At 39.0% G+C, this 25,271-nt stretch overlaps 1 protein-coding gene across 6 annotated transcripts in view; it reads left to right on the top strand.

Moving 5' to 3' along the window:
• LOC137395128 (microtubule-associated serine/threonine-protein kinase 3-like) overlaps window positions 1–25,271 on the top strand; it is a 44,747-nt gene that overhangs the window by 15,206 nt on the left and 4,270 nt on the right. For 2 of the 6 annotated variants that reach the window (XM_068081932.1, XM_068081937.1), the window contains exons 10-31: window positions 245–305; window positions 539–608; window positions 1,942–2,117; window positions 5,716–5,736; window positions 7,095–7,170; window positions 10,631–10,840; window positions 11,286–11,384; window positions 11,762–11,891; window positions 12,173–12,332; window positions 13,212–13,420; window positions 14,136–14,465; window positions 15,576–15,794; window positions 15,906–16,025; window positions 16,807–17,054; window positions 18,594–18,701; window positions 19,295–19,534; window positions 19,664–19,708; window positions 20,256–20,782; window positions 20,950–21,074; window positions 21,386–21,556; window positions 23,211–23,413; window positions 24,102–24,236. In XM_068081932.1, the coding sequence (XP_067938033.1) occupies window positions 245–305; window positions 539–608; window positions 1,942–2,117; window positions 5,716–5,736; window positions 7,095–7,170; window positions 10,631–10,840; window positions 11,286–11,384; window positions 11,762–11,891; window positions 12,173–12,332; window positions 13,212–13,420; window positions 14,136–14,465; window positions 15,576–15,794; window positions 15,906–16,025; window positions 16,807–17,054; window positions 18,594–18,701; window positions 19,295–19,534; window positions 19,664–19,708; window positions 20,256–20,782; window positions 20,950–21,074; window positions 21,386–21,556; window positions 23,211–23,413; window positions 24,102–24,236 (3,683 nt within the window). The remainder of the gene's footprint in view (window positions 1–244; window positions 306–538; window positions 609–1,941; window positions 2,118–5,715; window positions 5,737–7,094; window positions 7,171–10,630; window positions 10,841–11,285; window positions 11,385–11,761; window positions 11,892–12,172; window positions 12,333–13,211; window positions 13,421–14,135; window positions 14,466–15,575; window positions 15,795–15,905; window positions 16,026–16,806; window positions 17,055–18,593; window positions 18,702–19,294; window positions 19,535–19,663; window positions 19,709–20,255; window positions 20,783–20,949; window positions 21,075–21,385; window positions 21,557–23,210; window positions 23,414–24,101; window positions 24,237–25,271) is intronic. The other 4 variants (XM_068081933.1, XM_068081934.1, XM_068081935.1 and 1 more) reach the window with 4 other exon arrangements.

Here is a 25,271-nt window from a genome sequence, read left to right as displayed (position 1 = left end):
AACTGAGACTCCACAAAGCTCTTTGGTTCGCCTTTTCACATGAAAACCGGTGTTCACATGTAATCAGTGTTCACATGTAATCAGTGTACTTGTCATAACCGGCTACCTGGTAGGAGTTGTCATTTAGCAAGATTGTGAAACTAATCAGAAGTTGTTCTCTTTTGTGACAAATCTGCACAGGCTTAACTTCTGTTGGCTTTTAAATCCACAAAACATTGTCACCTAAATGAAAGTATTTTTGTAGCAGCGAGTCCGGTAGAGCTGAGAACTCCGACCACTCTATTACACAGTCTCAAAAGACATTCGTAAGTCATATATTCCATGCTGCTCCTCATGTTCCTTCTCTGTCTGTATCTCTCATGTTGCTCTACATTAACCCAGTGGCTCTATGTGTCTCAAGCCTCATTTTATGTGAGTCTCATCATCTTCTATTACATTGCCAAGCTCTATGTATGTCCAGAATGTTTAACCAGAATGTTTTTGTTTTCCTAAAAAATTGTTTTGCACTACATGTTTATGGAAGGTTGTTTTCTTGTAGGACGGCTGAAAGCCGGAGAGGCAGCTTTGCCTCATCGGGATACAGTACAACCACCGCCGGTTCAAATCCCGTTAGTATCGCCTCTCCCTCTCTTTGTTTATCTCTCTTCGTCTCTTACGTCTCACCCTCCTATGAACTGTGGTGCTGTTTGTTTTCATTTTAACCCACTTATGATACTGGCTTAACATAGATGAACACGTCTGTTGTTTAGACTTTCAATACCTGTTTTAGTATGTATGGAACTGAGGCTCAAGTTACAGCCTATTTCACCTGCCCAGCTTATTTATCAAATACAGTAAAATCCCTCCCTCAAGAACATTAACATAATATTTTTCAACGTAAGATGTAATTTTGTGCAAATGTGACCCAACACTGCAAGTATTTTCTGAAGTTTTTCAAAATGCCGCCTTCATACACATCAGTACATATGTATGCAGATATATTTTACTTAGCATGGATCTACGGTGTACGAAAGATACTAAACATTGCTTCATGCCTTTCTTAATTAGAAATCAGTTCCCCAAGAAGACTAGCAGGAGGGCTAGTAGTGATGACATAATGGTGGGAGACAGATGAGAGCGATGCTAGAATTAACACAGGAAATTATAGAAACCATGAACAAACATCTTTGGATAAATTCTTTTAAAAATCTGTAGTGGATACCCATCCACTTATTGTCAGAAGAGCTTCAATTAGAGAAAGCCTAAAATGATGAAAAATGAATAATCTGGACACGAAGATAAAATGTAATATCTATTAAATATACAAAGACCAGGACCATGAGCTAAGTTAAACTCAGGTTCACGTAGTTTAGCTTAGACTAGTCCATATCTTTATGAGCACCTCTAGTTAAACACCGGCTGTCTGATATATGGCCATGGATACACCTACTTTCGCCTCTCTATATTATGAGGAATAATTGATAATGAAAGCCTCATTTATTGTTTTATTTAATTTCTTTCATATCATTTAGTTTTTACATAGTATTATGTAGTGTGTTTGTTTAATACTGTTTTATGTAATTAACTGAAATATTTATCGTGTTTGAGCTGCGGCATTCTGTGTATTCTTAGGGAAGTAGTTGCCCCAACATACAACATATTTGGATTCGTGTTTTATGTCGAGATTTCACTTTATGCGGCTTTGAAATGCTTGTTCTCTCACAAATAACATATGAGATCAACAAGTTAACAGCAAGATATCTAAGTTTGCTGTTTTTCCATCTGAGGCATAATGGTGTCCGTGCGAAGGTGTTACTAAGGTACCATGCAGTCCATGACATGTCAGTAGTTCAACACACGTACATGGTAACACCGAATAGGTTTATCTCATTGAAATTTCCATGTTCTATAGGCTCTTTGATTTCTCTAGGAACCTCAATATATATCTAGTCTCCTTTACAGTCACCAACTTTGTCAGTGGAGAGGATCAACCCTTTCTTCTGTGCCCATGACCAAGCAGCTGCAGATTGCAGAGAACGGTTCAGCAGTAGTGAGAGTAATCCAGCACTTGATGAGGAATTGTTAACTTCTTCTGCCCTCCTTTCTCCTCTTCCTCGGCCCCGCAGCCGTAGCTTCAGGTAACACTCGACATTAATGTTAATCGTAGTTTGGCTTTTTGCACGTTTCTTGCACCGCTGTTATTATCTTTCACTTTTTATTTAATTCACTTTTGAAATGATCACTAATTTCACTAAAAATGCTTATCTTTGTTGCTCAGGAGCTGGTCTGGACCAGAGTGAGTCATGATGATCTACTTTGTCTTCGAGCCCTTGTCAACCTGTCCTCTTTCCTTGTCAACCTGTCCTCTCTCCTTGTCAACCTGTCCTCTTTCCTTGTCGCCGTGTCCTCTCTCCTTGTCAACCTGTCCTCTTTCCTTGTCGCCGTGTCCTCTCTCCTTGTCACCATGTCCTCTTTCCTTGTCGCCATGTCCTCTCTCCTTGTCGCCATGTCCACTCTCCTTGTCGCCATGTCCTCTCTCCTTGTCGCCATGTCCTCTCTCCTTGTCGCCATGTTCTCTCTCCTTGTCAACCTGTCCTCTCTCCTTGTCACCATGTCCTCTCTCCTTGTCGCCATGTCCTCTCTCCTTGTCGCCATGTTCTCTCTCCTTGTCGCCATGTCCTCTCTCCTTGTCGCCCTGTCCTCTTTCCTTGTCGCCATGTCCTCTCTCCTTGTCGCCATGTCCTCTCTCCTTGTCGCCATGTCCTCTCTCCTTGTCGCCATGTTCTCTCTCCTTGTCACCCTATCCTCTTTCCTTGTCGCCATGTTCTCTCTCCTTGTCGCCCTGTCCTCTCTCCTTGTCGCCATGTCCTCTCTCCTTGTCGCCATGTTCTCTCTCCTTGTCGCCATGTCCTCTCTCCTTGTCGCCCTGTCCTCTTTCCTTGTCGCCATGTCCTCTCTCCTTGTCGCCATGTCCTCTCTCCTTGTCGCCATGCCCTCTCTCCTTGTCGCCATGTTCTCTCTCCTTGTCACCCTATCCTCTTTCCTTGTCAGCATGTCCTTTTTCCTCGTCAATATATCCTCTTTCCTTGTCAATTTGTCTTCTTTCCTTGTCAATCTGTCCTCTCTCTTTTGCAACCTGTTCCTTCTCTTTGGTAATATGTTCTTTCTGTCTCCTTGTCAACCTGTCGTTTTTCCTTGTCAACCTGTCGTTTTTCCTTGTCAACTTGTCCCCTCTCCTTGTCAACTTGTCCCCTCTCCTTGTCAACTTGTCCCCTCTCCTTGTCAACTTGTCCTCTCTCCTTGTCAACTTGTCCTTTCTCCTTGTCAGCTTGTCCTCTCTCCTTGTCAACTTGTCCCCTCTCCTTGTCAACTTGTCCTCTCTCCTTTTCAACTTGTCCTTTCTCCTTGTCAGCTTGTCCTCTCTCCTTGTCAACTTGTCCCCTCTCCTTGTCAACTTGTCCTCTCTCCTTGTCAACTTGTCCTTTCTCCTTGTCAGCTTGTCCTCTCTCCTTGTCAACTTGTCCTCTTTCCTCAACCTGTCATCTTTCCTCACCAACCTGTCGTCTCTCCTCATCAACCAGTCATCTTCTCATCAATCTGTCATATCTTCTCACCAACCTGTCGTCTCTCCTCATCAACCAGTCATCTTCTCATCAATCTGTCATATCTTCTCATCAATCTGTCAGATTTTCTCGTCAACCTGTCAGATATTGTGATCAACCTGTCGCATCTCCTCGTCAACCTGTCATTTCTCCTCATCAACCTGTGGGGGTCCTACCACACAAAGTTGTCGTCAGAATAGTCACTTTTAAAATCACTGTCGTCACCTTTTTCAAGTTGGTAACCAAAACAACCTCTTCCTTCACATTCGTTATTTTAATACGAATATCTATTCTGGCGGCACTGGGTTGCGTTGAAAACCTGAAACTTGCTCAACTTGAACTTCTGCTAATAAAAAGCATGGCTCAACCCGCAACCTTCACAAATTTATTGGTGATGTTTGGGAGCGTTGCTGATTATTCCGCGAAGTGTGACAGGCATCTTAGGTTTTTAGGGCTACACATCTTTAACTGAAAATAGACTGAGATTGTCTTTAATAATCACTGTCAGTCACAGACTTGGAAACTTATTTGCTGTCAGTGTGTCGTCACATTTCATTGCTGTTTACTTAAATTACATGGCAGTCTATAAATTTTGAGCCAAATACTTCAAACCAAAACTAGTGAAGGTTCGTTTGATCGTGTTAATTTATGGACAAATAATAAGTTAGTGAAGGTACGGCCACACGTAACGAAGTTTTCGTTATGACTGAAATCACGAAATGAACGAAACACACAGAATTATTCTGTGCTGCTAGGATCGTGCTAGAGAGCACGATTCTAGCAGCTTTTGCAATTAGTATAGTCCAAGACATGTATAAAGACACACAATAAAAGTATGAGTACACTTCCACATAGTAAATACGATGCAACTGCTTAGATTGCGCTATTGTTTGTATTTATCGTTTATACACCATCGCTACAAATCCTTTATTTTTTAATAATAAAAATTCCTTTTTAGCAGCAAAATTTTGGTGGTAAAAAGTGTTGCTATTCTTAGTGCAATCAAGTTAGTTGCATCGTATTTACTCTACTGAATTGCCGTGATATTTTTCTTGCGTGTCGCGTTATGTGCTTCGGACTACATAAACTTTGAAAGTTGCTAGAATCGTGCTCGCTAACCAACAATAGCGCAATCTAAGCAGTTACATCGTGTACTATGTTGAATTGTATCGGTAATGTTATTGTGTGTCATAATACGTGTCTTGGACTAATTGCTAAAGCTGCTAGAATCGTGCTCGCTAATAATTTGTTTAGCGTAATTTGTAAAGCGTTTCGTTGACGAGTTCGGTGGGCATGCACACCGCAAATAATTCTGTATTTCGACCGAATATTTCTGTGTTTTTCGGTCAGAACTCAGAACCAACAAAAGTATTGTTAGGTATAGCCGTACATCCCTTCAGTAAGCCTACTTACACAATCATCGTCGCCTCGTCAACATCACCTCCAGTGATAAATGGTCGTCTCGTCTGTCGCTTTTCAAATATCCTTGTCGGGTCGTCAAAATCATCACAAAACATGGGAGGACCCCACCTGTCATTTCTCCTCATCGACCTGTCATTTCTCCTCATCAACCCGTCATACCTCCTCGCCAACCTGTCATTTCTCCTCATCAACCTGTCATTTCTCCTCGCCAACCTGTCATACCTCCTCGCCAATCTGTCATACCTCCTCGCCAACCTGTCATATCTCCTCACCAACCTATCATATCTCCTTGCCAACCTGTCATATCTCCTCGCCAACCTGTCATATCTCCTCGTCAACCTGTGTTTTCTCCGCATCAACCTGTGTTTTCTCCGCATCAACCTGTTCTTTCTCCACGTCAACCTATCTTCCATTCTCAGCTACCTATTTGCCCTTTTCTTTTCTCACATATCAGCCTCTGTCTTTGTCTTTCCGGCTTCATCCTTAGTAATGACAATCTATGTTCCCTGTTGCTTCCCTTGCATATCATCACACAGTCTCTCTCTCGTCTATCTATTATCTCTTCCATCCGTTGTCCAAGCATATTTTTTAGCTGGTGGCTTTTGCCTTTTTCCCTGCCCGTTTTACACAAGTTGCTTACCAGAGTTAACTAACTCATCCACCAGTGTTATTAGCAGGTTTGTTTATCTTATTGCTGTGCCATTGATTTCAGCTGTTCTAGCAGCATATTCAGGCAAGTACCTGCTACCCTGTGGCCAGACGTAAATGCATGTTTCGTTTTCCTTTGCTAGACAATTCTTGCTCTCTGTACACCCTCTTCTGCTCCTTAAAACATCTTCATAGTACTGCGTGTATGATCCTTTTCCATTCTCTTCAACCATGGTAGGTGGTTGGTGCGCAAAGACTCCTCTTGCTACACGGTTCGGTGTGCGTGTGGGCTCCTCGGAACCTGTTTCTCCTTCCCACGCTGTTTCGGGAGCTATGGCTTTTGACTAGCAGTAATACGAGAAGTTTTCATTTGTTTTAATCAGTAGTGCAGTTTGTTCTTCGATAAATACGACATGATGGTTTATGTATGTCATCGTAACTCATGAACCGAGGCTTCGACTACTGTTGATCAGAAAGTATTTGAAATTTTCCTTTGCAGCACCACCTGGCATCATTAAATGTATGATTGGTATTTTTAACCGTGAAATACTTTGTCACAAAATATTTAGAATTGACTTAATAGTTTTAAATGACATAAATCAAAGGTTACTTAGATATGTAAACAGTGAGTAGGAGGTCGCTTCAACTGCATTAGCGATCATTGGCATCATTGAGTTGGTGCTGGGTTAGTTGTTGTTCTCAGTCAGTCAGTTGTTCATTTTTCATCCACCGGTTTTACTGTTTAACTATTCTATTCACCAGTTATTATTACCACTGGTTATTTCATAGTTAATTTTAAAATATGACTCCGTGCAAAGGGCTGATGTAGATAAATGAGGTATATGCCATCTTGTGCAATTCTCAAGATTCGATTGCCAAAATTGTGTTTGATAATTGTACCTTTAGTAGTCTCTCAATTCAACTTGTGGCTGCCAGAAGGTCCTTCACAGCGGTTAACATTACCTAAAATTCTTTTGCAATGGGATGATCGGATGAATCCTGTCAGTAGTGTATCTGTGCCCATTTTGAATATCAGATCTTCAAGCTATCTTATTCTCATTTATATGAGCAACAGAAAGACTGACCAATGCTATTACTGTCCACTTGATCAGCTTTATAGTTGAGCATAGCCTTGGGCCAACAGCTAGGGACGCTTGTTTTGCCTCACTCTATAGTTAAACCCTCTAGCTTTCGCTCACTTCTATCATACCCCTCGCAGCATTACTGATTGTCGTAATGGCTGACTGTTGATCACAGGCTACAGGTTGTCATTTACTAGTCATGGATATTGTGAGAGGGGCTACGGGTTGACTTACACCTCATGTATCCGCGATATGTTTAGTTTTTGACTACACATTTCCTGTTGTCCATAATTGTAGCCTCAGTTTTTTCACCGACTCTGCTGCATTACATGGTTTATATTCTTTTGTTTCTCTATTGCAGCCCCACCAGAGCTGTACTATTAGATGCGGACTCTACATTCATGATGAATTCTTTGTATAGAGAGCGCTTTCCTAAGGTATTGCTCCTCTCTAGTCTTCTTTAACTCTGATGAACTAATAGTCTTTTGTTTGGTGAGAGGTCATTGAATGACTTTATCACTTACTTTACTTGCAGCAAGGGAGTTGGAGAGTGTCACCTGCATCACAAGACATTTCGTAGCTGACATATTTCGTAGCTGTTATATTTCATATTAGTTATGGTTGAATCTCATATAATGGTGATAATTATTGCTCAATGTCTCTTAATCAAGGAAAGGGTTTGAAGCCGAACTTTTTGTAGATTTTTAGTAGATTTTATCATAAAGTGTTGGTATTTTTCTATCATTTGCGATTGTCTTTGATGGTTGAGGTGATCTGACTGCCAGGATGTTTCAATATTAAAATCAACAAAACTTAATTGTTATTGAAACACTCAGAAGAAAAATATGTGCCAAAATGACGTCACTAGTTGCGCGGCTGTCTGTCTCTTGGTATTGATATTGGGCATTGCGTTCAAGTTGCAGCGTTACGCCAGGCTATCCTATTGGCCACTTCACCAAAGCGCAACTATAGATTTCATTATCGCACTTTCGCTTGAATCTGAGCATTCCAAGCGGTGATGTTCAAACTATTATATTTTTGGACAGCTAGTCTACAAAGACAAAAAGTATATCAAATTGAAGCTTGATGTTTTAGCTTTATATTAATACTAGCTGTGCCACCCGGCGTTGCCCGTGTAGTAGAAGATTATTTGGACAGAAAATTGATTTGTATTTAACATATTACAACATTTGCCATTCTAACTTTCAAACTACATATCATGAGAAAAGTTTTTGTCTTATAAACAATGAGAAGTTGTGAGAGTTTTGCTATTAGGCAGTTTAATAATGTGAGCGAACATCTTCTCGTGACGTTATGCTACGACCCGCGTCATATGTAAAGCAGTTAGGTATTGCTCTGATATAATGACTTATATTGGCAAGCTAGCAATTGGACTTCCATAGTCCAGTGGGCTAGGTGTAAGACTTGTGAACAGTTTGGTCTGAGATCAATTCCTTTTCAGTACGGAATATTAATTCCAAGATTTTAAGATCTATGGCTGAATTTCTGATGAACGGACAGACTTTGAGAAATATGTATATAGATTATGTTGAGTTGCAGCACTTGAGGCACTTGAGGTACTTGAGGGGTGTATGTTCACCTTTAAGCTAACATCAACGATACTTAACATCAAATATTAAGTATACGAATTTGTATATCTGACTCATAATTACTGTTGAACTATGTTGTATTTAGTTAGATTGCCGAGGTATTCTAGAACCAATTATCTTATTGCAAGATGTTTTAGACACTGCATTGAAGCAAGTCGGGCAGCAGTTGGTCTTCATACCACAATTGTGTTCGCTTGTCCCTTGCTTTCTCAAGTATGGCCCAATATTCATATTTGGTAGTTCCCAGATCTTACCGTGAAGGTTGGACGTAATTGTAAATCATTAAAAAATTCAATTCGATAGCCTAGACCAACATCAAACTAAAACTGTCTTAAAATTGGTTATAAAGTGCACCCTCAAGATACGATTACCCTGATACACGATTTTTTCACCTTACGAAGTGGAACATGATTTTTCACCTTACCATACGAATCTCATTTCACCATACGAATTCTACAAAATTTTTCACCCGAGTTTAAATTGGCAGTCGGTGTGCTTATTACGTACGTCAAGATAATAAAGACACCGAGGCTGGTTGCCCAAAATATTTTCACAATGCCGGAAAGCGACACGATGACCGGTTTCTCTCAGTTCAGCAATTCTCGTGTGTAAAAAAGAATATTTTCCCTTCTAAACCAGTAACAAAATTGGAGTTGCGATTTCTTCATACAGAAAGTTTTGTGGTCAAACAACTTCTTTTAATCTGCTAACAAAAGTCCACTTCATCACGAAATCAGCATCGTTCGGGTTTTCTTGCCGAATTAGGTTAAAAAAGTTTTAAACAGGTCGCTAAAAGTTTTAGTAAAAGCGAAGACAAAAACTGATAATTGATAAAATTTGAGTGATAAAGAGTTGAAATTCAGTAAAACAGTTAAACATGCGTACAAAAGCTTAGCTTGTGTATGTGTTTAGTACGGTTATGCGTATGTCTGTCTTGAAGGTAAGAAGTTTCTATGGTATGTAGTACTGCTCATAGACATTGTAACATTAAATTTTAATGCAGATCATAACCAATAAATTCACTAAATATAGTAAAGTTACTGTAGGTAACTATAGTTACTAAGGTTAACATACTATGTTGTTACTAATCTTTAATATATGCAGCACTTATATAAAATGTTGACGATTTTTACTGGGGAATGTTTACATTAATTACAATGGTTTCTACAACCCTACATGCGATTTCTTCACCATACGATGCCAACCCTGGAATGGATCAAAATCGTATCCTGAGGGTGCACTGTATCTGGTCTGTCCACCCGTGGTTATATTTGGTCAGGTCAAACCGTAGTTATATCTGGTCTTGTCCAACTGAGAAAACCAACTCCAAGTATATAATTCAGTTCAAGAATCTGCTTGAAAACATGTAATGTACTTTTATAAATATCAAAGTACCGTAAATTGCGGCATAAATTCGAAAATTTAACGCCAAATTTCATGCTTACAAATCGATCCTCAACTTTTCATATTTGATTTTTTCATGACACAAATTCTATAAATACAAATTTGACAAAAAGCATCCACGATTTTCCATATATTCCTTTACTTGTACACAAATCATGATTCCTTGCCAAAACCTGTTTTGCGGTATTGCTTTTTTAAAATGCATATTATTATAGGTGGCAGTTTCATTATATTTGGGAGACGGGCCAACACGATGGTGAAGTTTTGTTTTTTGTGTGTCTATAATTTTCAGCTTGTACGCCAGAGTTCATAGTAGATACATGTATTTAAGACATGGTAGATACATGTATTTAAGACATGGTAGATACATGTATTTAAGACATGGTAGATACATGTATTTAAGACATGGTAGATACATGTATTTAAGACATGGTAGATACATGTATTTAAGACATGGTAGATACATGTATTTAAGACATGGTAGATACATGTATTTAAGACATGGTAGATACATGTATTTAAGACATGGTAGATACATGTATTTAAGACATGGTAGATACATGTATTTAAGACATGGTAGATACATGTATTTAAGACATGGTAGATACATGTATTTAAGATGAGAAGACGAGTCCTACAATTGATTACATCTGGTATTGTCAAAGCATAAATAACCAATCTTGGTTTATGTTGTTTATCAATCTGCTAGCAAGAAGTGAAATGTACAATGTAAATTAATATAAATATCAAGAACAGATAACTCCTAAGTAATTTGTTTACATAATGATGCTATCACTAACAAACCAAATTATCAACAATTTCCTTCGGGATACCATCTCTAGCTTGCAGGTTTGATCATTAAGCTATATTTTGCAATGCATAGGCGGTACAGCAGATGGAAGAGAAGCTAAGATCATTTATAGAGGAGTACACGCTGCCAGCAGGAGCGGAGACCGCAGATGCTACGGCTTGTTTTGTGCACAAACAGATAGTGCATTTGGCGCAGGACTGCTTGGACAAGTGTCACTCTCAGCTCCTCTCTTCTCTTTACTTCCATGAGCTCTCAGAGAACCTTCGCACTCTCAGTGTTGATGTAAGTTGTTTCTATTACTCCCTGTACCATGTTAATATACTTACTGTTATATATTAATATACTCCTTGTACCGTGTTAATATACTTACTGTTATAAATTAATATACTCCTTGTACCATGTTAATATACTTACTGTTATATATTAATATACTCCTTGTACTATGTTAATATACTTACTGTTAAATATCAATATAATCCTTGTACCGTGTTAATATACTTATTGTTATATATTAATATACTCATTGTACCATGTTAATATACTTACTGTTATATATTAGTATACTCCTTGTACCGTGTTAATATACTTACTGTTATATATCAATATACTCCTTGTACCGTGTTAATATACTTACTGTTATATATTAATATACTCCTTGTACCATGCTAATATACTTCTTGTGGCGTATACTTCTTGCATAATGTGATATGTTGTTTACTCACTTTAGGTAAAGAACAGGGAGAGCGTCTCATATCATGTTGTCGATAAAATGATTCGGTGTCTATTGATGATTGTGTCAAGAACAGCCCGACTTCTTGAGTGTTTGGTTAGTGGATGATATACGATTATATATGATGATATACGATTATATATGATGATATACGATTATATATGATGATATACGATTATATATGATGATATATAATGATATACGATGATATACGATTATATACGATGACATACGATGATATACAATGCATCGGTTTATAAACTCTTCTATAAAATTTCTGCCAGTATATATAGATTATAACATTTTATATATAAAATGCTGAAATTATATTTATATATATAATTTCAGCACTAATCTACCAGTATTCACAAATCACTGTAAAATGGCTCAAGGCAGTTCACACGATTTGGTTGCATGTTGATAAGCGAGTTGTCTCCACATTAAATAAACATTTTGCTGTGACTGCGCTTTAGGAGTTTGATCCAGATGAGTTTTACTGTCTGCTGGAGCAGGCAGAAGGACAAGCGAAGAAGACCATCAACACATCAGACATACCCAAGTACATTGTTAGCAAGCTGCAACTTGCCAGGGATCCTTTGGAAGGTAGACTGTTTCTACGTTACACTTATGTCTTCTTGCGAGTGTTTGTTAAATCTTAATCACACCTGTTAACCGCTGTCAGTTAGTGCTTTTTATAGAACTTATCTGTGTTTGTTGGCAAGTCATTAACTTTTACCGTAGTTATGGGTGTTGCTTTAGCCTTCATGATCTTGTCCTGAGGATCAGTTTCATTACATAAATATTATTTTATTTAAAGTAGTTACCCATCTATAATTTTCAGCGTATGACACGTTTAATTATCACTAGTTGTGGACTGCTTGCAGCCATCCTGCCTCAGGACTTGGATGACATGGAGCATTCTAGTCTCTCGGCTCCAGATGAATCAGACTCGCTGTCCATCTGCTCTGACAGCAATTATCCCATGAAACTTCCTGTTGAGGACGATTATGAGTACATTAAACAAATCTCTAATGGGGCATATGGGTGAGTGACAAACCTTTAATGGGGCAGATGGGTGAGTGACAAACCTCTAATGGGGCAGATTGGTGAGTGACAAACCTCTTATGTGGAATATGGGTGAGTGAAAAACCTCTAATGTGGAATATGGGTGAGTGACAAACCTCTAATGTGGAATATGGGCGAGTGACAAACCTCCTATGGGGCATATGGGTGAGTGACAAACCTCTAATGGGGCATATGGGTGAGTGACAAACCTCTAATGGGGCATATGGGTGAGTGACAAACCTCTAATGGGGAATATGGGTGAGTGACAAACCTCTAATGGGGCATATGGGTGAGTGACAAACCTCTAATGGGGCATATGGGTGAGTGACAAACCTCTAATGGGGAATATGGGTGAGTGACAAACCTCTAATGGGGGCAGATGGTTGAGTGACAAACCTCTAATGGGGCATATGGGTGATTGACAAACCTCTAATGGGGCATATGGGTGAGTGACAAACCTTTTATGTGGAATATGGGTGAGTGACAAACTTCTAATGGGGAATATGGGTGAGTGACAAACCTCTAATGGGGCATATGGGTGAGTGACAAACCTCTATTGGGGCATATCGGTGAGTGACAAAGCTCTGATAGGAAATATGGGTGAGTGACAAACCTCTAATGAGGCATATGGGTGAGTGACAAACCTTTTATGTGGAATATGGGTGAGTGACAAACCTCTAATGTGGAATATGGGTGAGTGACAAAGCTCTGATGGGAAATATGGGTGAGTGACAAACATTTAATGAGGCATATCGATGAGTGGCTGTACATGTAAAGGGGTTTAGGGATGGAGCCAGCAGATTGCCATCACTGAGATCAGCGTGCAATTGTACCCGTATATTATTATTTATCCAACAGTGCCGTCTGGCTCGTCAGGAACAAGTACACGAATCAGAGATGTGCCATGAAGAAGCTACTCAAAACTAACTTAGTACTAAGGAATCAGGTAGAACAGGTTTTTACTGAGAGAGATATTCTCATTTTCGCTGACAACCCTTTCGTCGTCGCTCTCTATGGTTCATTTGAGACAAAGAAACATCTTTGCCTTGTCATGGAGTATGTAGAGGGTAAGAGGAGACAACATCTGATCTTTACTCTCATTCTAACCCCATGTTTATATTCAGTTTATAAATTCAACACTTTTATACTTACTGTAGTGATAATCCTGCATACTTATACTTACTGTAGTGATAATCCTGCATACTTATACTTACTCTAGTGATAATCCTGCTTACTTATACTTACTGTAGTGATAATCCTGCATACTTATACTTACTGTAGTGATAATCCTGCATACTTATACTTACTCTAGTGATAATCCTGCATACTTATACTTACTCTAGTGATAACCCTACATACTTATACTTACTCTAGTGATAATCCTGCATACTTATACTTACTGTAGTGATAATCCTACATGCTTATGCTTACTGTAGTGATAATCCTACTTATTTGATATTTGTAGTTGTTCAATCTGTTTAGTTGTCTAGTTGTGAAGTTAATGATTTACCTACCACTCAAGTTTAATCGGCCAACTTTTGTTGCTCATGTGTCATCTTAAAGATGTTGATCCAATGCCTTCTCTACTAGTGCTCTATGATGAATGAATTAAAAGGTGTTTTTGCAAGTGTCTCTCATACTAATAGAATGTGGTTGAACCTTAAACTAGATATTACAACTAGCTAAATGCTTGTTTTAGTTATAGTTAATTCGCTCTATTTGTCTGTAGTTTCCTGTGGCAGTCAATGTGTTAACGTAATGTATTACGTGTGACCTTTGAAGGTGGAGACTGCGCGGCACTAATAAAAAACATGGGAGGACCATTGCCTCTAGACATGGCTCGTATGTATTTTGCTGAGACAATGTTAGCCTTGGAGTACATCCATGATTACGGCATAGTGCATCGAGACCTCAAACCGGACAACCTGCTCATCACGAATGAAGGACACATCAAGTTAACCGATTTTGGACTGAGTAAAATGGGCATCATGAATCTGACAACAAACCTCGTCGAGGGATTGCTTGATCGAGAGAGCAAGCAGTTTAATGACCGACAGATATTTGGTACTCCGGAATATATCGCACCAGAGGTTATTCTCAGGCAGGGTTATGGTGAGTACTTGTGAACCAATGTTAAGTTTCTCTAAGGCAGTGGTATATCGAAGACGGGACTCGTTGAGATATGGAAAGGGGTAGAACAATCAAATATTTGTCTGTCGACGTACTTGGGTCTGTTAACTCTGAATCATCCACGAATTATAAATCTCTGTAGCTTTATAATACTATATAGCTGTATAACTCTGTACAGTTCTACATAGTGAGCTTTATAATACTATATAGCTGTATAACTCCGTATAGTTCTACATAGTGAGCTTTATAATACTATATAGCTGTATAACTCTGTATAGTTCTACATAGTGAGCTTTATAATACTATATAGCTGTATAACTCCGTATAGTTTTACATAGTGAGCTTTATAATACTATATAGCTGTATAACTCCGTATAGTTCTACATAGTGAGCTTTATAATACTATATAGCTGTATAACTCCGTATAGTTCTACATAGTGAGCTTTATAATACTATATAGCTGTATAACTCTGTATAGTTCTACATAGTGAGCTTTATAATACTATATAGCTGTATAACTCCGTATAGTTCTACTTAGTGAACTTTATAATACTATATAGCTGTATAACTCCGCATAGTTCTACATAGTGAGCTCTCTATCTTTACTTGTTTGTATAAATATATATAGCTCTACAACTCTATAGCTAGCTCTCTAAGTTTGTGTAGCTTTATAACTTTAAATAGTTCTATAACTTTCAATAGTTCTATAACTTTCAATAGTTTATAGAACTGTATCAGAGCTATAGAAAACTATATCTAGTTACAGAATTGTATCAAGTTGTGAAGCTATACAAAGTTATATAATTATATCGAGTGATAGAACTATATTAAGTTGTATAGCTATTTAGCTATTTCGCGCAAACTGCATCCAAAATGTGCATATATACATTGGTATGGTTTTAAGATGTAAACCTTATGCCTTGTGGATACTAATAATTCACTCAGCATTTGCTGTCACTGGGCGTTTGCTGTATAGGCTGTGTATTTCAGTGTAGGCCATTGACTGTAGCACACATCCATAGCTATCAAAGTGACGTCTTAGTATTCTTATGCATCCATGAACCATCACTACATTGATTTGTTGATTAATAGGTAAACCGGTGGACTGGTGGTCTATGGGAGTGATACTCTATGAATTCTTGGTCGGTATCACCCCGTTTTTTGGGGACAGCCCCGAGGAACTTTTCCAGATGGTACTTTATGGTGAGATTGAGTTTCCTCAAGAAGAGGAGTATGCTCTGCCTCCTGAAGCCCAAGATCTCATTCTCCGTTTACTTGAAAGGGACCCACTCAAGCGTCTTGGAACCACTGGTCGGTTGCTAGCTATGTGTAGCTTGTGCTGTCTCCCGATCTTTGATACTCGCTGTGTTGTAATGATGTAGTCTCTCACTTCTATGATGTCTGTATGATTGGTTGTCACAGGTGCCAGAACTGTGATGGAACACACATTTGTGAATGACATTGACTGGGATAGTCTCCTGAGACAAAAGGCAGAGTTTATACCCAACTTGGAGAGTGAGGAAGACACCAGCTACTTTGATTGTTAGTTTTTATCAACGCACTCATTCTTACTCGTTTCCTTGACTCGCTCTTCGCAAAGGCACTGAAATTCTTTCATCTGTTGCCTTATCGCTTCATGCCTTATCGCTTCATTCATAGCATGGTGTGTCTAATAAGTCATATGACATGGAATTTAGCAGGATAACTTGTCATGTCATCCGCAGTATGACATGTGAACTATGGAATGTCATCCGCAGTATGACATGTGAACTATGGAATGTCATCCGCAGTATGACATGTGAACTATGGAATGTCATCCGCAGTATGACATGTGAACTATGGAATGTCATCCGCAGTATGACATGTGAACTATGGAATGACATCCGCAGTATGACATGTGAACTATGGAATGACATCCGCAGTATGACATGTGAACTATGGAATGACATCCGCAGTATGACATGTGAACTATGGAATGTCATCCGCAGTATGACATGTGAACTATGGAATGACATCCGCAGTATGACATGTGAACTATGGAATGACATCCGCAGTATGACATGTGAACTATGGAATGTCATCTGCAGTATGACATGTGAACTATGGAATGACATCCGCAGTATGACATGTGAACTATGGAATGACATCCGCAGTATGACATGTGAACTATGGAATGACATCCGCAGTATGACATGTGAACTATGGAATGTCATCCGCAGTATGACATGTGAACTATGGAATGACATCCGCAGTATGACATGTGAACTATGGAATGTCATTTTACAAAGAAATTGTAGTTAATGCATTTGAACTGTATTTCCAGTGAGAGCTGACAGGTTTCCTCAGCATAATGAATATGAAGATGATTCTGATGATGACATTATGATAAACAGCTTTTCAAGCTGCTCCCCGAGGTACAACAAGGCTTGTCAGCGGACTCAGGAACAAAAGAGCCAAGATCACGATTCCCTCAGTCGACAGAGTTCAGGCAGTTCTAGCGTTTTTGCCCACACACAGGTCAGCAGCGACAGTGGCTCGGACAGTCCAAAGATGGCTACCTCCTCTGATACGGTGGGTGGAGTGGTTTGCGTTACCCCTATCAGCCTGTTGGAAGCAATGCTCATACCTAGTACAGTGAAACATGGATAACTCAAACTTCACGGGGCCGAGTGAAAGTGTTTGAGTTATCAGAGCGTTCAAGTTATCAGAGCACAGTCACAAGTGAATGTATTTATCAGTAGATACATTTACAAACTACATGTATATATAAAACTAAAGTATAGGTTGTTTGTTGTAAGTTAAAGGGCATCTGATGTAGAGTTTTAAAGTATTTATCAGAAAGTATAGATATTTTTATACACTTGAGATTTGTGTGTTGTTTTAGGTGATGTGACTGCCAGAACCTTTTCAGATTAAAATTGGCAAAACCTAATCGCGGTTAAAACGCTCAGAAGACATTTTTTCTTCTGAGTGTTTTACTCGAGATCAATTTTGCCAATTTTAATCTTAAAACGTCTTGTCAGTCACATCACCTAAAACGGCAAACAAATCTAAGCCTAATAGAAAAATATCTATTCTTTCTGATAATTTTTAAAACTGGACATAAGTAAACATTTATGACCAATGCAAAAAAGCATGCTTTACATCTGATCAGTTGTGTCATTTAAAAAACTTATCGAGTGTAGTCTGTGACAAGGTATTTTTTGACAAAGATCAACAGTGTGACTTATTGTAGAAATAGATTTTAAACAGTTATTGTAGTCCTTAAAAACTTGTAAGCCTTTTCTAACAAAATTGGCCCATCGACAGGTACGCCTTCACTACGCACTTGTCTAAACCAAGTCAATAATACACCATCCAAATCATCGTGCGACGTTGAACGATCTCTTAGCCTTGATGAATTTTGGTCACATAACGATCTTATTCTTTCTTTTTGTTTAATCCATGTTGACACTGTACTTTTTGGAAAGTTTTCTCTTTTTGATAATGCTGATAGCTTTTGTCCTGCTTCGATTTCCTCGAGTACTTTAAGTTTGTCAGAAGGTTTTCACGCTTTTCTTTGCTTGGGTGATGCCATCGTAAAGCGGATGTCTGTTGTAGCGGACGCCAAGCCACGAGCCTATTTGTGACATTTTATCTTTATGTATCCGCATATAATCACTGTTACAATATGTATTTTGCATGCTGTGTCTATCTTTATTAAATTTTTATTGCTAATACCTTCTAACGTTTATAGCTTGGCCGTAACTAAGCGAACGTCTTAGCGACCCTATTAATCATTTTTATACGATTTTTTTTTCGGTTCCATTATATGGTACGGGGGAAATTATATGTACACTATACGCGTATAAAAAGCGCTTAGTTAAGAAAGCAGAGTAGTCTTAGCTCCGCGACTAGTGGAAACTCCTTCGAAATAAATTGAACGGAAAACACGTTTGTGAATTCGGCAAAAAACTGTTCGAGTTAACTGTCCGAGGTCGAGTTATATAAAGCCATTTATCATTGCGTGGGAACGGACCAAGCAAATCCATTCGAATTAACCATGTGTTCGATATATCCGAGAGCGAGTTATCCATGTTTCACTGTACAAGTATATAGTGTCTTTTACAGATGAGTCCCATCCAGCCAACGAAGTCTCTCAGCATGACAGTAGACACTCTTAAGTCTAGCCTCAAGTCATACACATCAACACCTAAAAAGGACTGTCCTTTTAACAAGGTGCTTTCATTCATCGTTTTCGTTTCTTTTTTGTTTCCTTCAAAAGATTTCTCCCTCTGTCTTATTGATACTTACCATCAGGTGTCATGCGCATTATTGTAACTCAGTGAGCTATCATCAAATAAAATGGATGATAGCTGTCGGTCACACCTATTCCACTTCATGCTGTCGATTAAAGGCTGCATATGTCAACAGTTTGTAGCGTATATCAACAGTTTGAAGTGTACGCCAACAGTTGGTAACGTACGTCAACAGTTTGTAGCGTATGTCAACAGCTTGTAACGCATGTCAACAGTTTGTAGCGTATGCAACAGTTTGTAGCGTATGTCAACAATTTGTAGCGTATGTCAACAGTTTGTAGCGTATGTCAGCCATTACATCTCGAAGCATTATCAGACTCACGTTTAAATGTTATTTTAACTTTTCCTTGACTGTAAATGTGCTAGTCTACGCATGAGTGTCTTATATATAAATTAGACCTTTCTACCACGCTTGTTTACTGTTGTGTATCCGTTATCTGTCTATCTAGTCACTGCACCTATGTTCGTGTGACTCCATGCACTTGATTTTCTAACACCCGTGCAATTATCTAGGATGAAGAGGTCAGTGCATTTAGCACCTCTATCAAACGATCAGCTTCTAGAAGCGTATCATTCGATTCGGAGACATCATTGAGCTTGCGGGGAGACTCGGTCACTTCGCCTTTGGTTACACCCACAACACCTCCTTTAGCTCCTGTACCTGCAGATAACCACTCACCTCGAGTGGCTCACAAATCTTTGCGTAGGTCTGATGCTTTAAGTCCAACATCTTCAGAGTCTTTGCACCAAAAGGTAACTAGGTTCTGTTTTGAAGACATGAAATGAGTCTCTTTTTCTTCACCTGCCTACTACGGTAATTAATGTTGAGCATTTTTGTTGTTTGCTGCTGAGCAATTTATCCATACGCAAGCCTCTTTACAGAACATCAGGTTAAAACGCAAGGCTGACATCTTTCAAGAACTTTGGGTAATCATGCATGATTAGCTCCTTCTGAATGTTTGAGATTTTTCGATTGTGAACCTGCTAGTTACAGTGGAGGAAATGTGGTGGGGTTGAAGACACCCAGTTTTTGCACTGGCTTCCAGTCTATCTGTTCACGCTGTATCTGCCCAGGCTTGGGTTATATCTTCAATTTCTGCTATTTCGTCACCTCTGTCTTTGCCCGTGTGTCTCCCAAAATTTTGACTGCACCCAACCATGGTAGCGGGCACCCACATTCTAGTCTTTAGGACCTTCCCTAGGCAAAGCCGTCATCGTAGCCGAAGTGACTTGCTGCAGAGATGAGAGAACTAGCTTACTATTTAAGATTATCTTCTCTTGTTCCGATGCTGCACTTTACAACTTTCAAAGAACACCTGATGCAATTGCCAGCTTTTCCCATAGGATACATATACTTTTGTTTGATGAAATATTATCGCATTCACTTGTTCCAACAATTTCTGTTTGCTGTTGACATTTAAGTGAAATTACTAGACAACATTTCTAAAGTTTGTCTTTTTTGTATCACCTGCAGGATCAGCGAGAAGAAGAGATAGATGGAAATGTTCAAGTCACCACCCCTGACTCAGTTTTTCCTCCTCCCACTACTCCCATACATTTTGATGTGATTGGTCTCACGCCTCCTTCCTTTGGAGAACCTTCTATGCCTTCGTCAACTCCGACTGGCAATTCCAACACTCTAGCAGCTGCAGCTACTCTGTCTAGCCCCCCATCAACCCCTCTGTCTAGCCCTCCATCAACCCCTCTGTCCAACTCGCAGTCAATGACTCAGTCTATGATGCCAGTTGCGGCCATGCCAATATCACTGTCTGGCTGTCCTGGATCAGTCAATACAGCAGCACAGCAATCTATAGAGTTGCCTGCTCTTTCAAACTCAAAACCTCATCTGCCAATTCACTCTAGTTCAGACAGCTCGTCATCAGCTAACAACAGCCCTAGCAGCAACACTCAACCTTCTAACCGTAAGAATCGCCCTTTGCCTGCCAGTCGACTGCAGAGAGCAAAATTGCCTGGGAATACGCTGCTTGCCCAAGTTCCAGAGTGAGTATACAAAGGGTGATCATCACTTGGCAGGCTCTTTCCTAAATTCTGATGAGTTACTTTCCATCCAGTATTTATCTAATCTCAATCAATCGCTTGAGTTTTATTTCTTTGTTTTGGAGTTGAATGTTTTTGTAACGACCATAACTCAACTATACTATATACAGGAAAGGTGCAAGGCCGAGAAGCAGAACCACTCCTTCATACAGTGTATTTGATGATGGTCCGGAGCGGCACCACAGTCTACCTGAAGTTTCCATATCTGGTTCATCTCCCTCCCCTCCCTACAAGGGTTAGTTATGTCACTCTCTGTTAATCGCAGTGTTCTTATTCTATGCATCTATCACCGAAAATAAGTAAATGCCTGATCAAATCTCTTAGTAGAATCAGTCTTTTATGGATTCAGCTAAATTTTCTAATATTTCTCAGCAATAACTCTCATGAAGCAGGATACGTGAGGTCAAATTTAGACATCTGATTAATTCAGCCCCGGATGAAATGTATACTAAGATTTATGCAAAATGTTGCTAACACAAGATGTTTGCCCCACTCAGTCTTACACAACCACAGCCCTTTCTCTCACGTCTTTCTCTTGTATTTTAGCAGATCGTTTCCCTGGCTCATCGGAAACCAGGTCTCTTAAACCGACTTTAGGGGTGAAAGGCCAGACAAACAGCTGCCCTGTACCAATACCAACTAGTGTGACTAGCAAGAGTATGTTTGTCAAGTCAGCGTCTGCTACACAACTCTCTCTCCTCATACCTCCTCCAACAGGTTAGTAGTCATGTGTACTAGTACTAGTTGGTAGTGCCTTCAATTCTTCTCTTAGACACACTGGTCTCTCTCTTTCATTATGCTTTTCCTTTTTCTGCACATGATACATCAGTATACAAATTTAATCGTTTTGCATATTTTTTATATGTTATTTTTAATATTTATGCATTTAATTGGTTGTATCTCTAAATCATTCTCTTCTTTTGGGGCACCATTAGAAGCTTCCTCTTGCCCCGTTCCTGTTTTGCTTCTGATTCTCTGGTACACTAATTGCCTAACTGCCAGCCGGGTTTGATAAATTACTTAGCTAAATACTTTCCATTACATGTACTCGTTTCAAGTAGCCAAACCCGCAATACACACTTTTTCAATCACAAACTATAGCTATTATTTGGTCAAAGATTATATTTATTCATATCAACGGTCACTTAGCAACCGATGCCATCGTGACAGTCCAAGATGTATGGAATGCAAATTAAGGCAGGTTTTTTGGTAAACACCAGGCTATCAATTTGATGAGAATTCCCTATCAATATTTGAACAAAATCATCGAATATATACACTTTGGGGAGTTTTCTTTTCACTTTTTCCTATTTAATATGAAAAAATCAAACAATTGACCTTAAAATTGGTTTCTTTTACTATTTTATTGTTTATTTATAATACAAGATGAATGTAGACTAATTTTTCAACTTATAATAGATATATAAATATGTGAATATAAGTTTAGGGGAGTTTGTTACTGATTACCAGAGTAAAAAGAGTTGTACTTTAGATTCATATGCCCTAAAAAATTATTCTTTCTAAATACTACATATTATTGCAATAATGCGCTTGTAACTTTGAAATCATTTTAGACTTAATCTTCTTAAACATTTTGTTACAGCTTCTCTCGTTGTGTCAAGTATTTGAATTTTTGAAACCTTCATCTAAAGTTGTACCTGGTGTTTGACTTGAATGGGTTCCAATCAAAGACTATAGTTCTTTATATTTTACAAGCTTATCTTATGGCTAACATCACTGAAATCTGTTATCAATATGAAGTTGATTCAGCTTGTGTACTAGTCAGTACTTATCAGTACTTATCAGTACTTGTCAGTACTAGTCAGTACTTATCAGTACTTGTCAGTACTTATCAGTATTTGTCAGTACTAGTCAGTACTTATCAGTACTTGTCAGTCCTGTACACTGTGAGAGATCGTCATACATAGTCAGTATATCTAGAATTATTCCGTGAAGGGGTAAAGCTCCCGAGTAGTGTAGTGATAGCGTGCTTGCCTTTAAATCTGATGCCTAGGGTTCGATTTTCATGCGAGGCAATCGTTATTTCCTAATGGTTTTAGCGTGGCCTCAGACGGGTGAACACTAATCTTATTCTAGTAAAGATTTAGATCGACTGACTTTTTATTGATGGATGTGAAAACTTATTTGATGATGAAAATGCATTTTTACAGCATAAATCTATTTAGCTATTTGTAGGTAAATTTTGTTAAGGTAGTTTGCTGATTTTCATTCATCAAACACTCATAATTCATTATATTAAATTACAATTTACATGTATATCTTTATATTTACCAACACACGTGTATTGGTAAGTATAGCTTCTTCTTTCTTCTTCTTTTATTGCATAGCATTGTTATTATTATCTTTGTAGAAGATTTCAGTCCGGTCTTGCAAAATGTTCTTCTCTCTCCTACTTCAAGCACTTCTTCTCGTGACCAGTCTCCAACACGGGATGCGCTCAAGCGTCCCGCCTTCATCCTAAAGAAAGGTTCACGAGGATATGGTTTCTTTTTAAAGGCGATTCGCGTTTACTCAAGTGATGGTCATTACTACCACCTCAATCATCTTATCACTGTAAGTTTATTCAAGTGATGGTCATTCCTACCACCTCAATCATCTCATCGCTGTAAGTTTACTCAAGTGATGGTCATTCCTACCACCTCAATCATCTCATCACTGTAAGTTAACTCAAGTGATGGTCATCACTACCAACTCAATCATCTCATCGCTGTAAGTTTACTCAAGTGATGGTCATTACTATCACCCCAATCAACTCATCACTGTAAGTTTACTCAAGTGATGGTCATTACTACCACCTCAATCATCTTATCACTGTAAGCGTACTCAAGTGATGGTCATTACTATCACCTCAATCATCTCATCACTGTTAGTTTATCTCACCTTCTACTTCCTTCAGTCTTACTTCACGGTTTCCCTCCAGCTCAGTCTCTTCAGGCTACACTTTGTCGTACTGTCTATGGTTATATTTTGTTTTAACTGTTTAGTTTATTCTAAAATTGTAATATGATATATATTATCATATATATATATATATATATATATATTTACTTATCATATATATATACTTATCGTATATATATGATAAAATATTCCTCAATCATATTTTTCATAACTCAGCTTCACATATTAGAGGTTCCATTTTTCTCACTTGACAAGCATATCATGGGCAGTCAGTAGAATAATTTTGTTATATACTCTTGTGTCTGCTTTCTGCGACTGCTTCAGCTCACATCTCTTGTAGGCTGTGACTGAAGGCAGTGTTGCCTGGGTCGCTGGCCTCCGTCCCAATTTCCTTGTCACTCACATCAACAATGAGCCAGTACACGGGCTACCGCAGCCTCACATTGTTCGACTAATACAGAAACACACCCACATGGTATGAACCACCATATTTAGTTTCAGCTGGGTCATCATTTCTATAGAGTGTGTAGATGAGCAGTCATATAAAATCTTACATTCATTTGTTATTGATAGGAAACAGGTACCTGCCTTTAGGTTTTAAGTCAATTAGACTTATGGCATTTGCCCATCAGCCTTTCAGGTCAGTCAGACTTATGGCACTTGCCCTCTCAGGTCAGTCAGACTTATGGCACTTGCCCTTTAAGGTCAGTCAGACTTGTGGTATTTGCCCTTTTAGGTCAGTCAGACTTATGGCACTTGCCCATTTAGGTTAGTCAGACTTGTGGTATTTGCCCTTTTAGGTCAGTCAGACTTATGGCACTTGCCCATTTAGGTTAGTCAGACTTATGGCACTTGCCCTCTCAGGTCAGTCAGACTTATGGCACTTGCCCTTTTAGGTCAGTCAGACTTGTAGTATTTGCCCTTTTAGGTCAGTCAGACTTATGGCGCTTGCCCATTTAGGTTAGTCAGACTTATGGCACTTTCCCTTTCAGGTCAGTCAGACTTATGGCACTTGCCCTCTCAGGTCAGTCAGACTGATGGCACTTGCCCTTTCAGGTCAGTCAGACTGATGGCACTTGCTCTTTTAGGTCAGTCAGACATAGGGCACTTGCCCTTTTAGGTCAGTCAGACTTATGGCACTTGCCCTTTTAGGTCAGTCAAACTTGTGGTACTTGCCCTTTTAGGTCAGTCAGACTTATGGCACTTGCCCGTTTAGGTTAGTCAGACTTATGGCACTTTTCCTTTCAGGTCAGTCAGACTTATGGCACTTGCCCTTTTAGGTCAGTCAGACTTAGGGCACTTGCCCTTTTAGGTCAATCAGACTGATGGCATTTGCCTTCTCAGGTTAGTCAGACTTGTGGCACTTGCCCTCTTAAGTCAGTCAGGTTTATGGCACCTGCCCTTTTAATTGCTTATTTCCCGAAATTCCGTACAGGATCTCACAGTAAATAAAATATTGTTTTGGTCTTATATTTTAATTTCTTGTATAGTAATTCTATTTAGGGATTTT

The sequence above is a fragment of the Watersipora subatra genome, chromosome 4, assembly GCF_963576615.1.
Source record: "Watersipora subatra chromosome 4, tzWatSuba1.1, whole genome shotgun sequence".
NCBI lineage: Eukaryota > Metazoa > Bryozoa > Gymnolaemata > Cheilostomatida > Watersiporidae > Watersipora > Watersipora subatra.
Note: the sequence above shows the minus strand (reverse complement) of the source record. Positions and strands in the feature narration are given on the sequence as shown.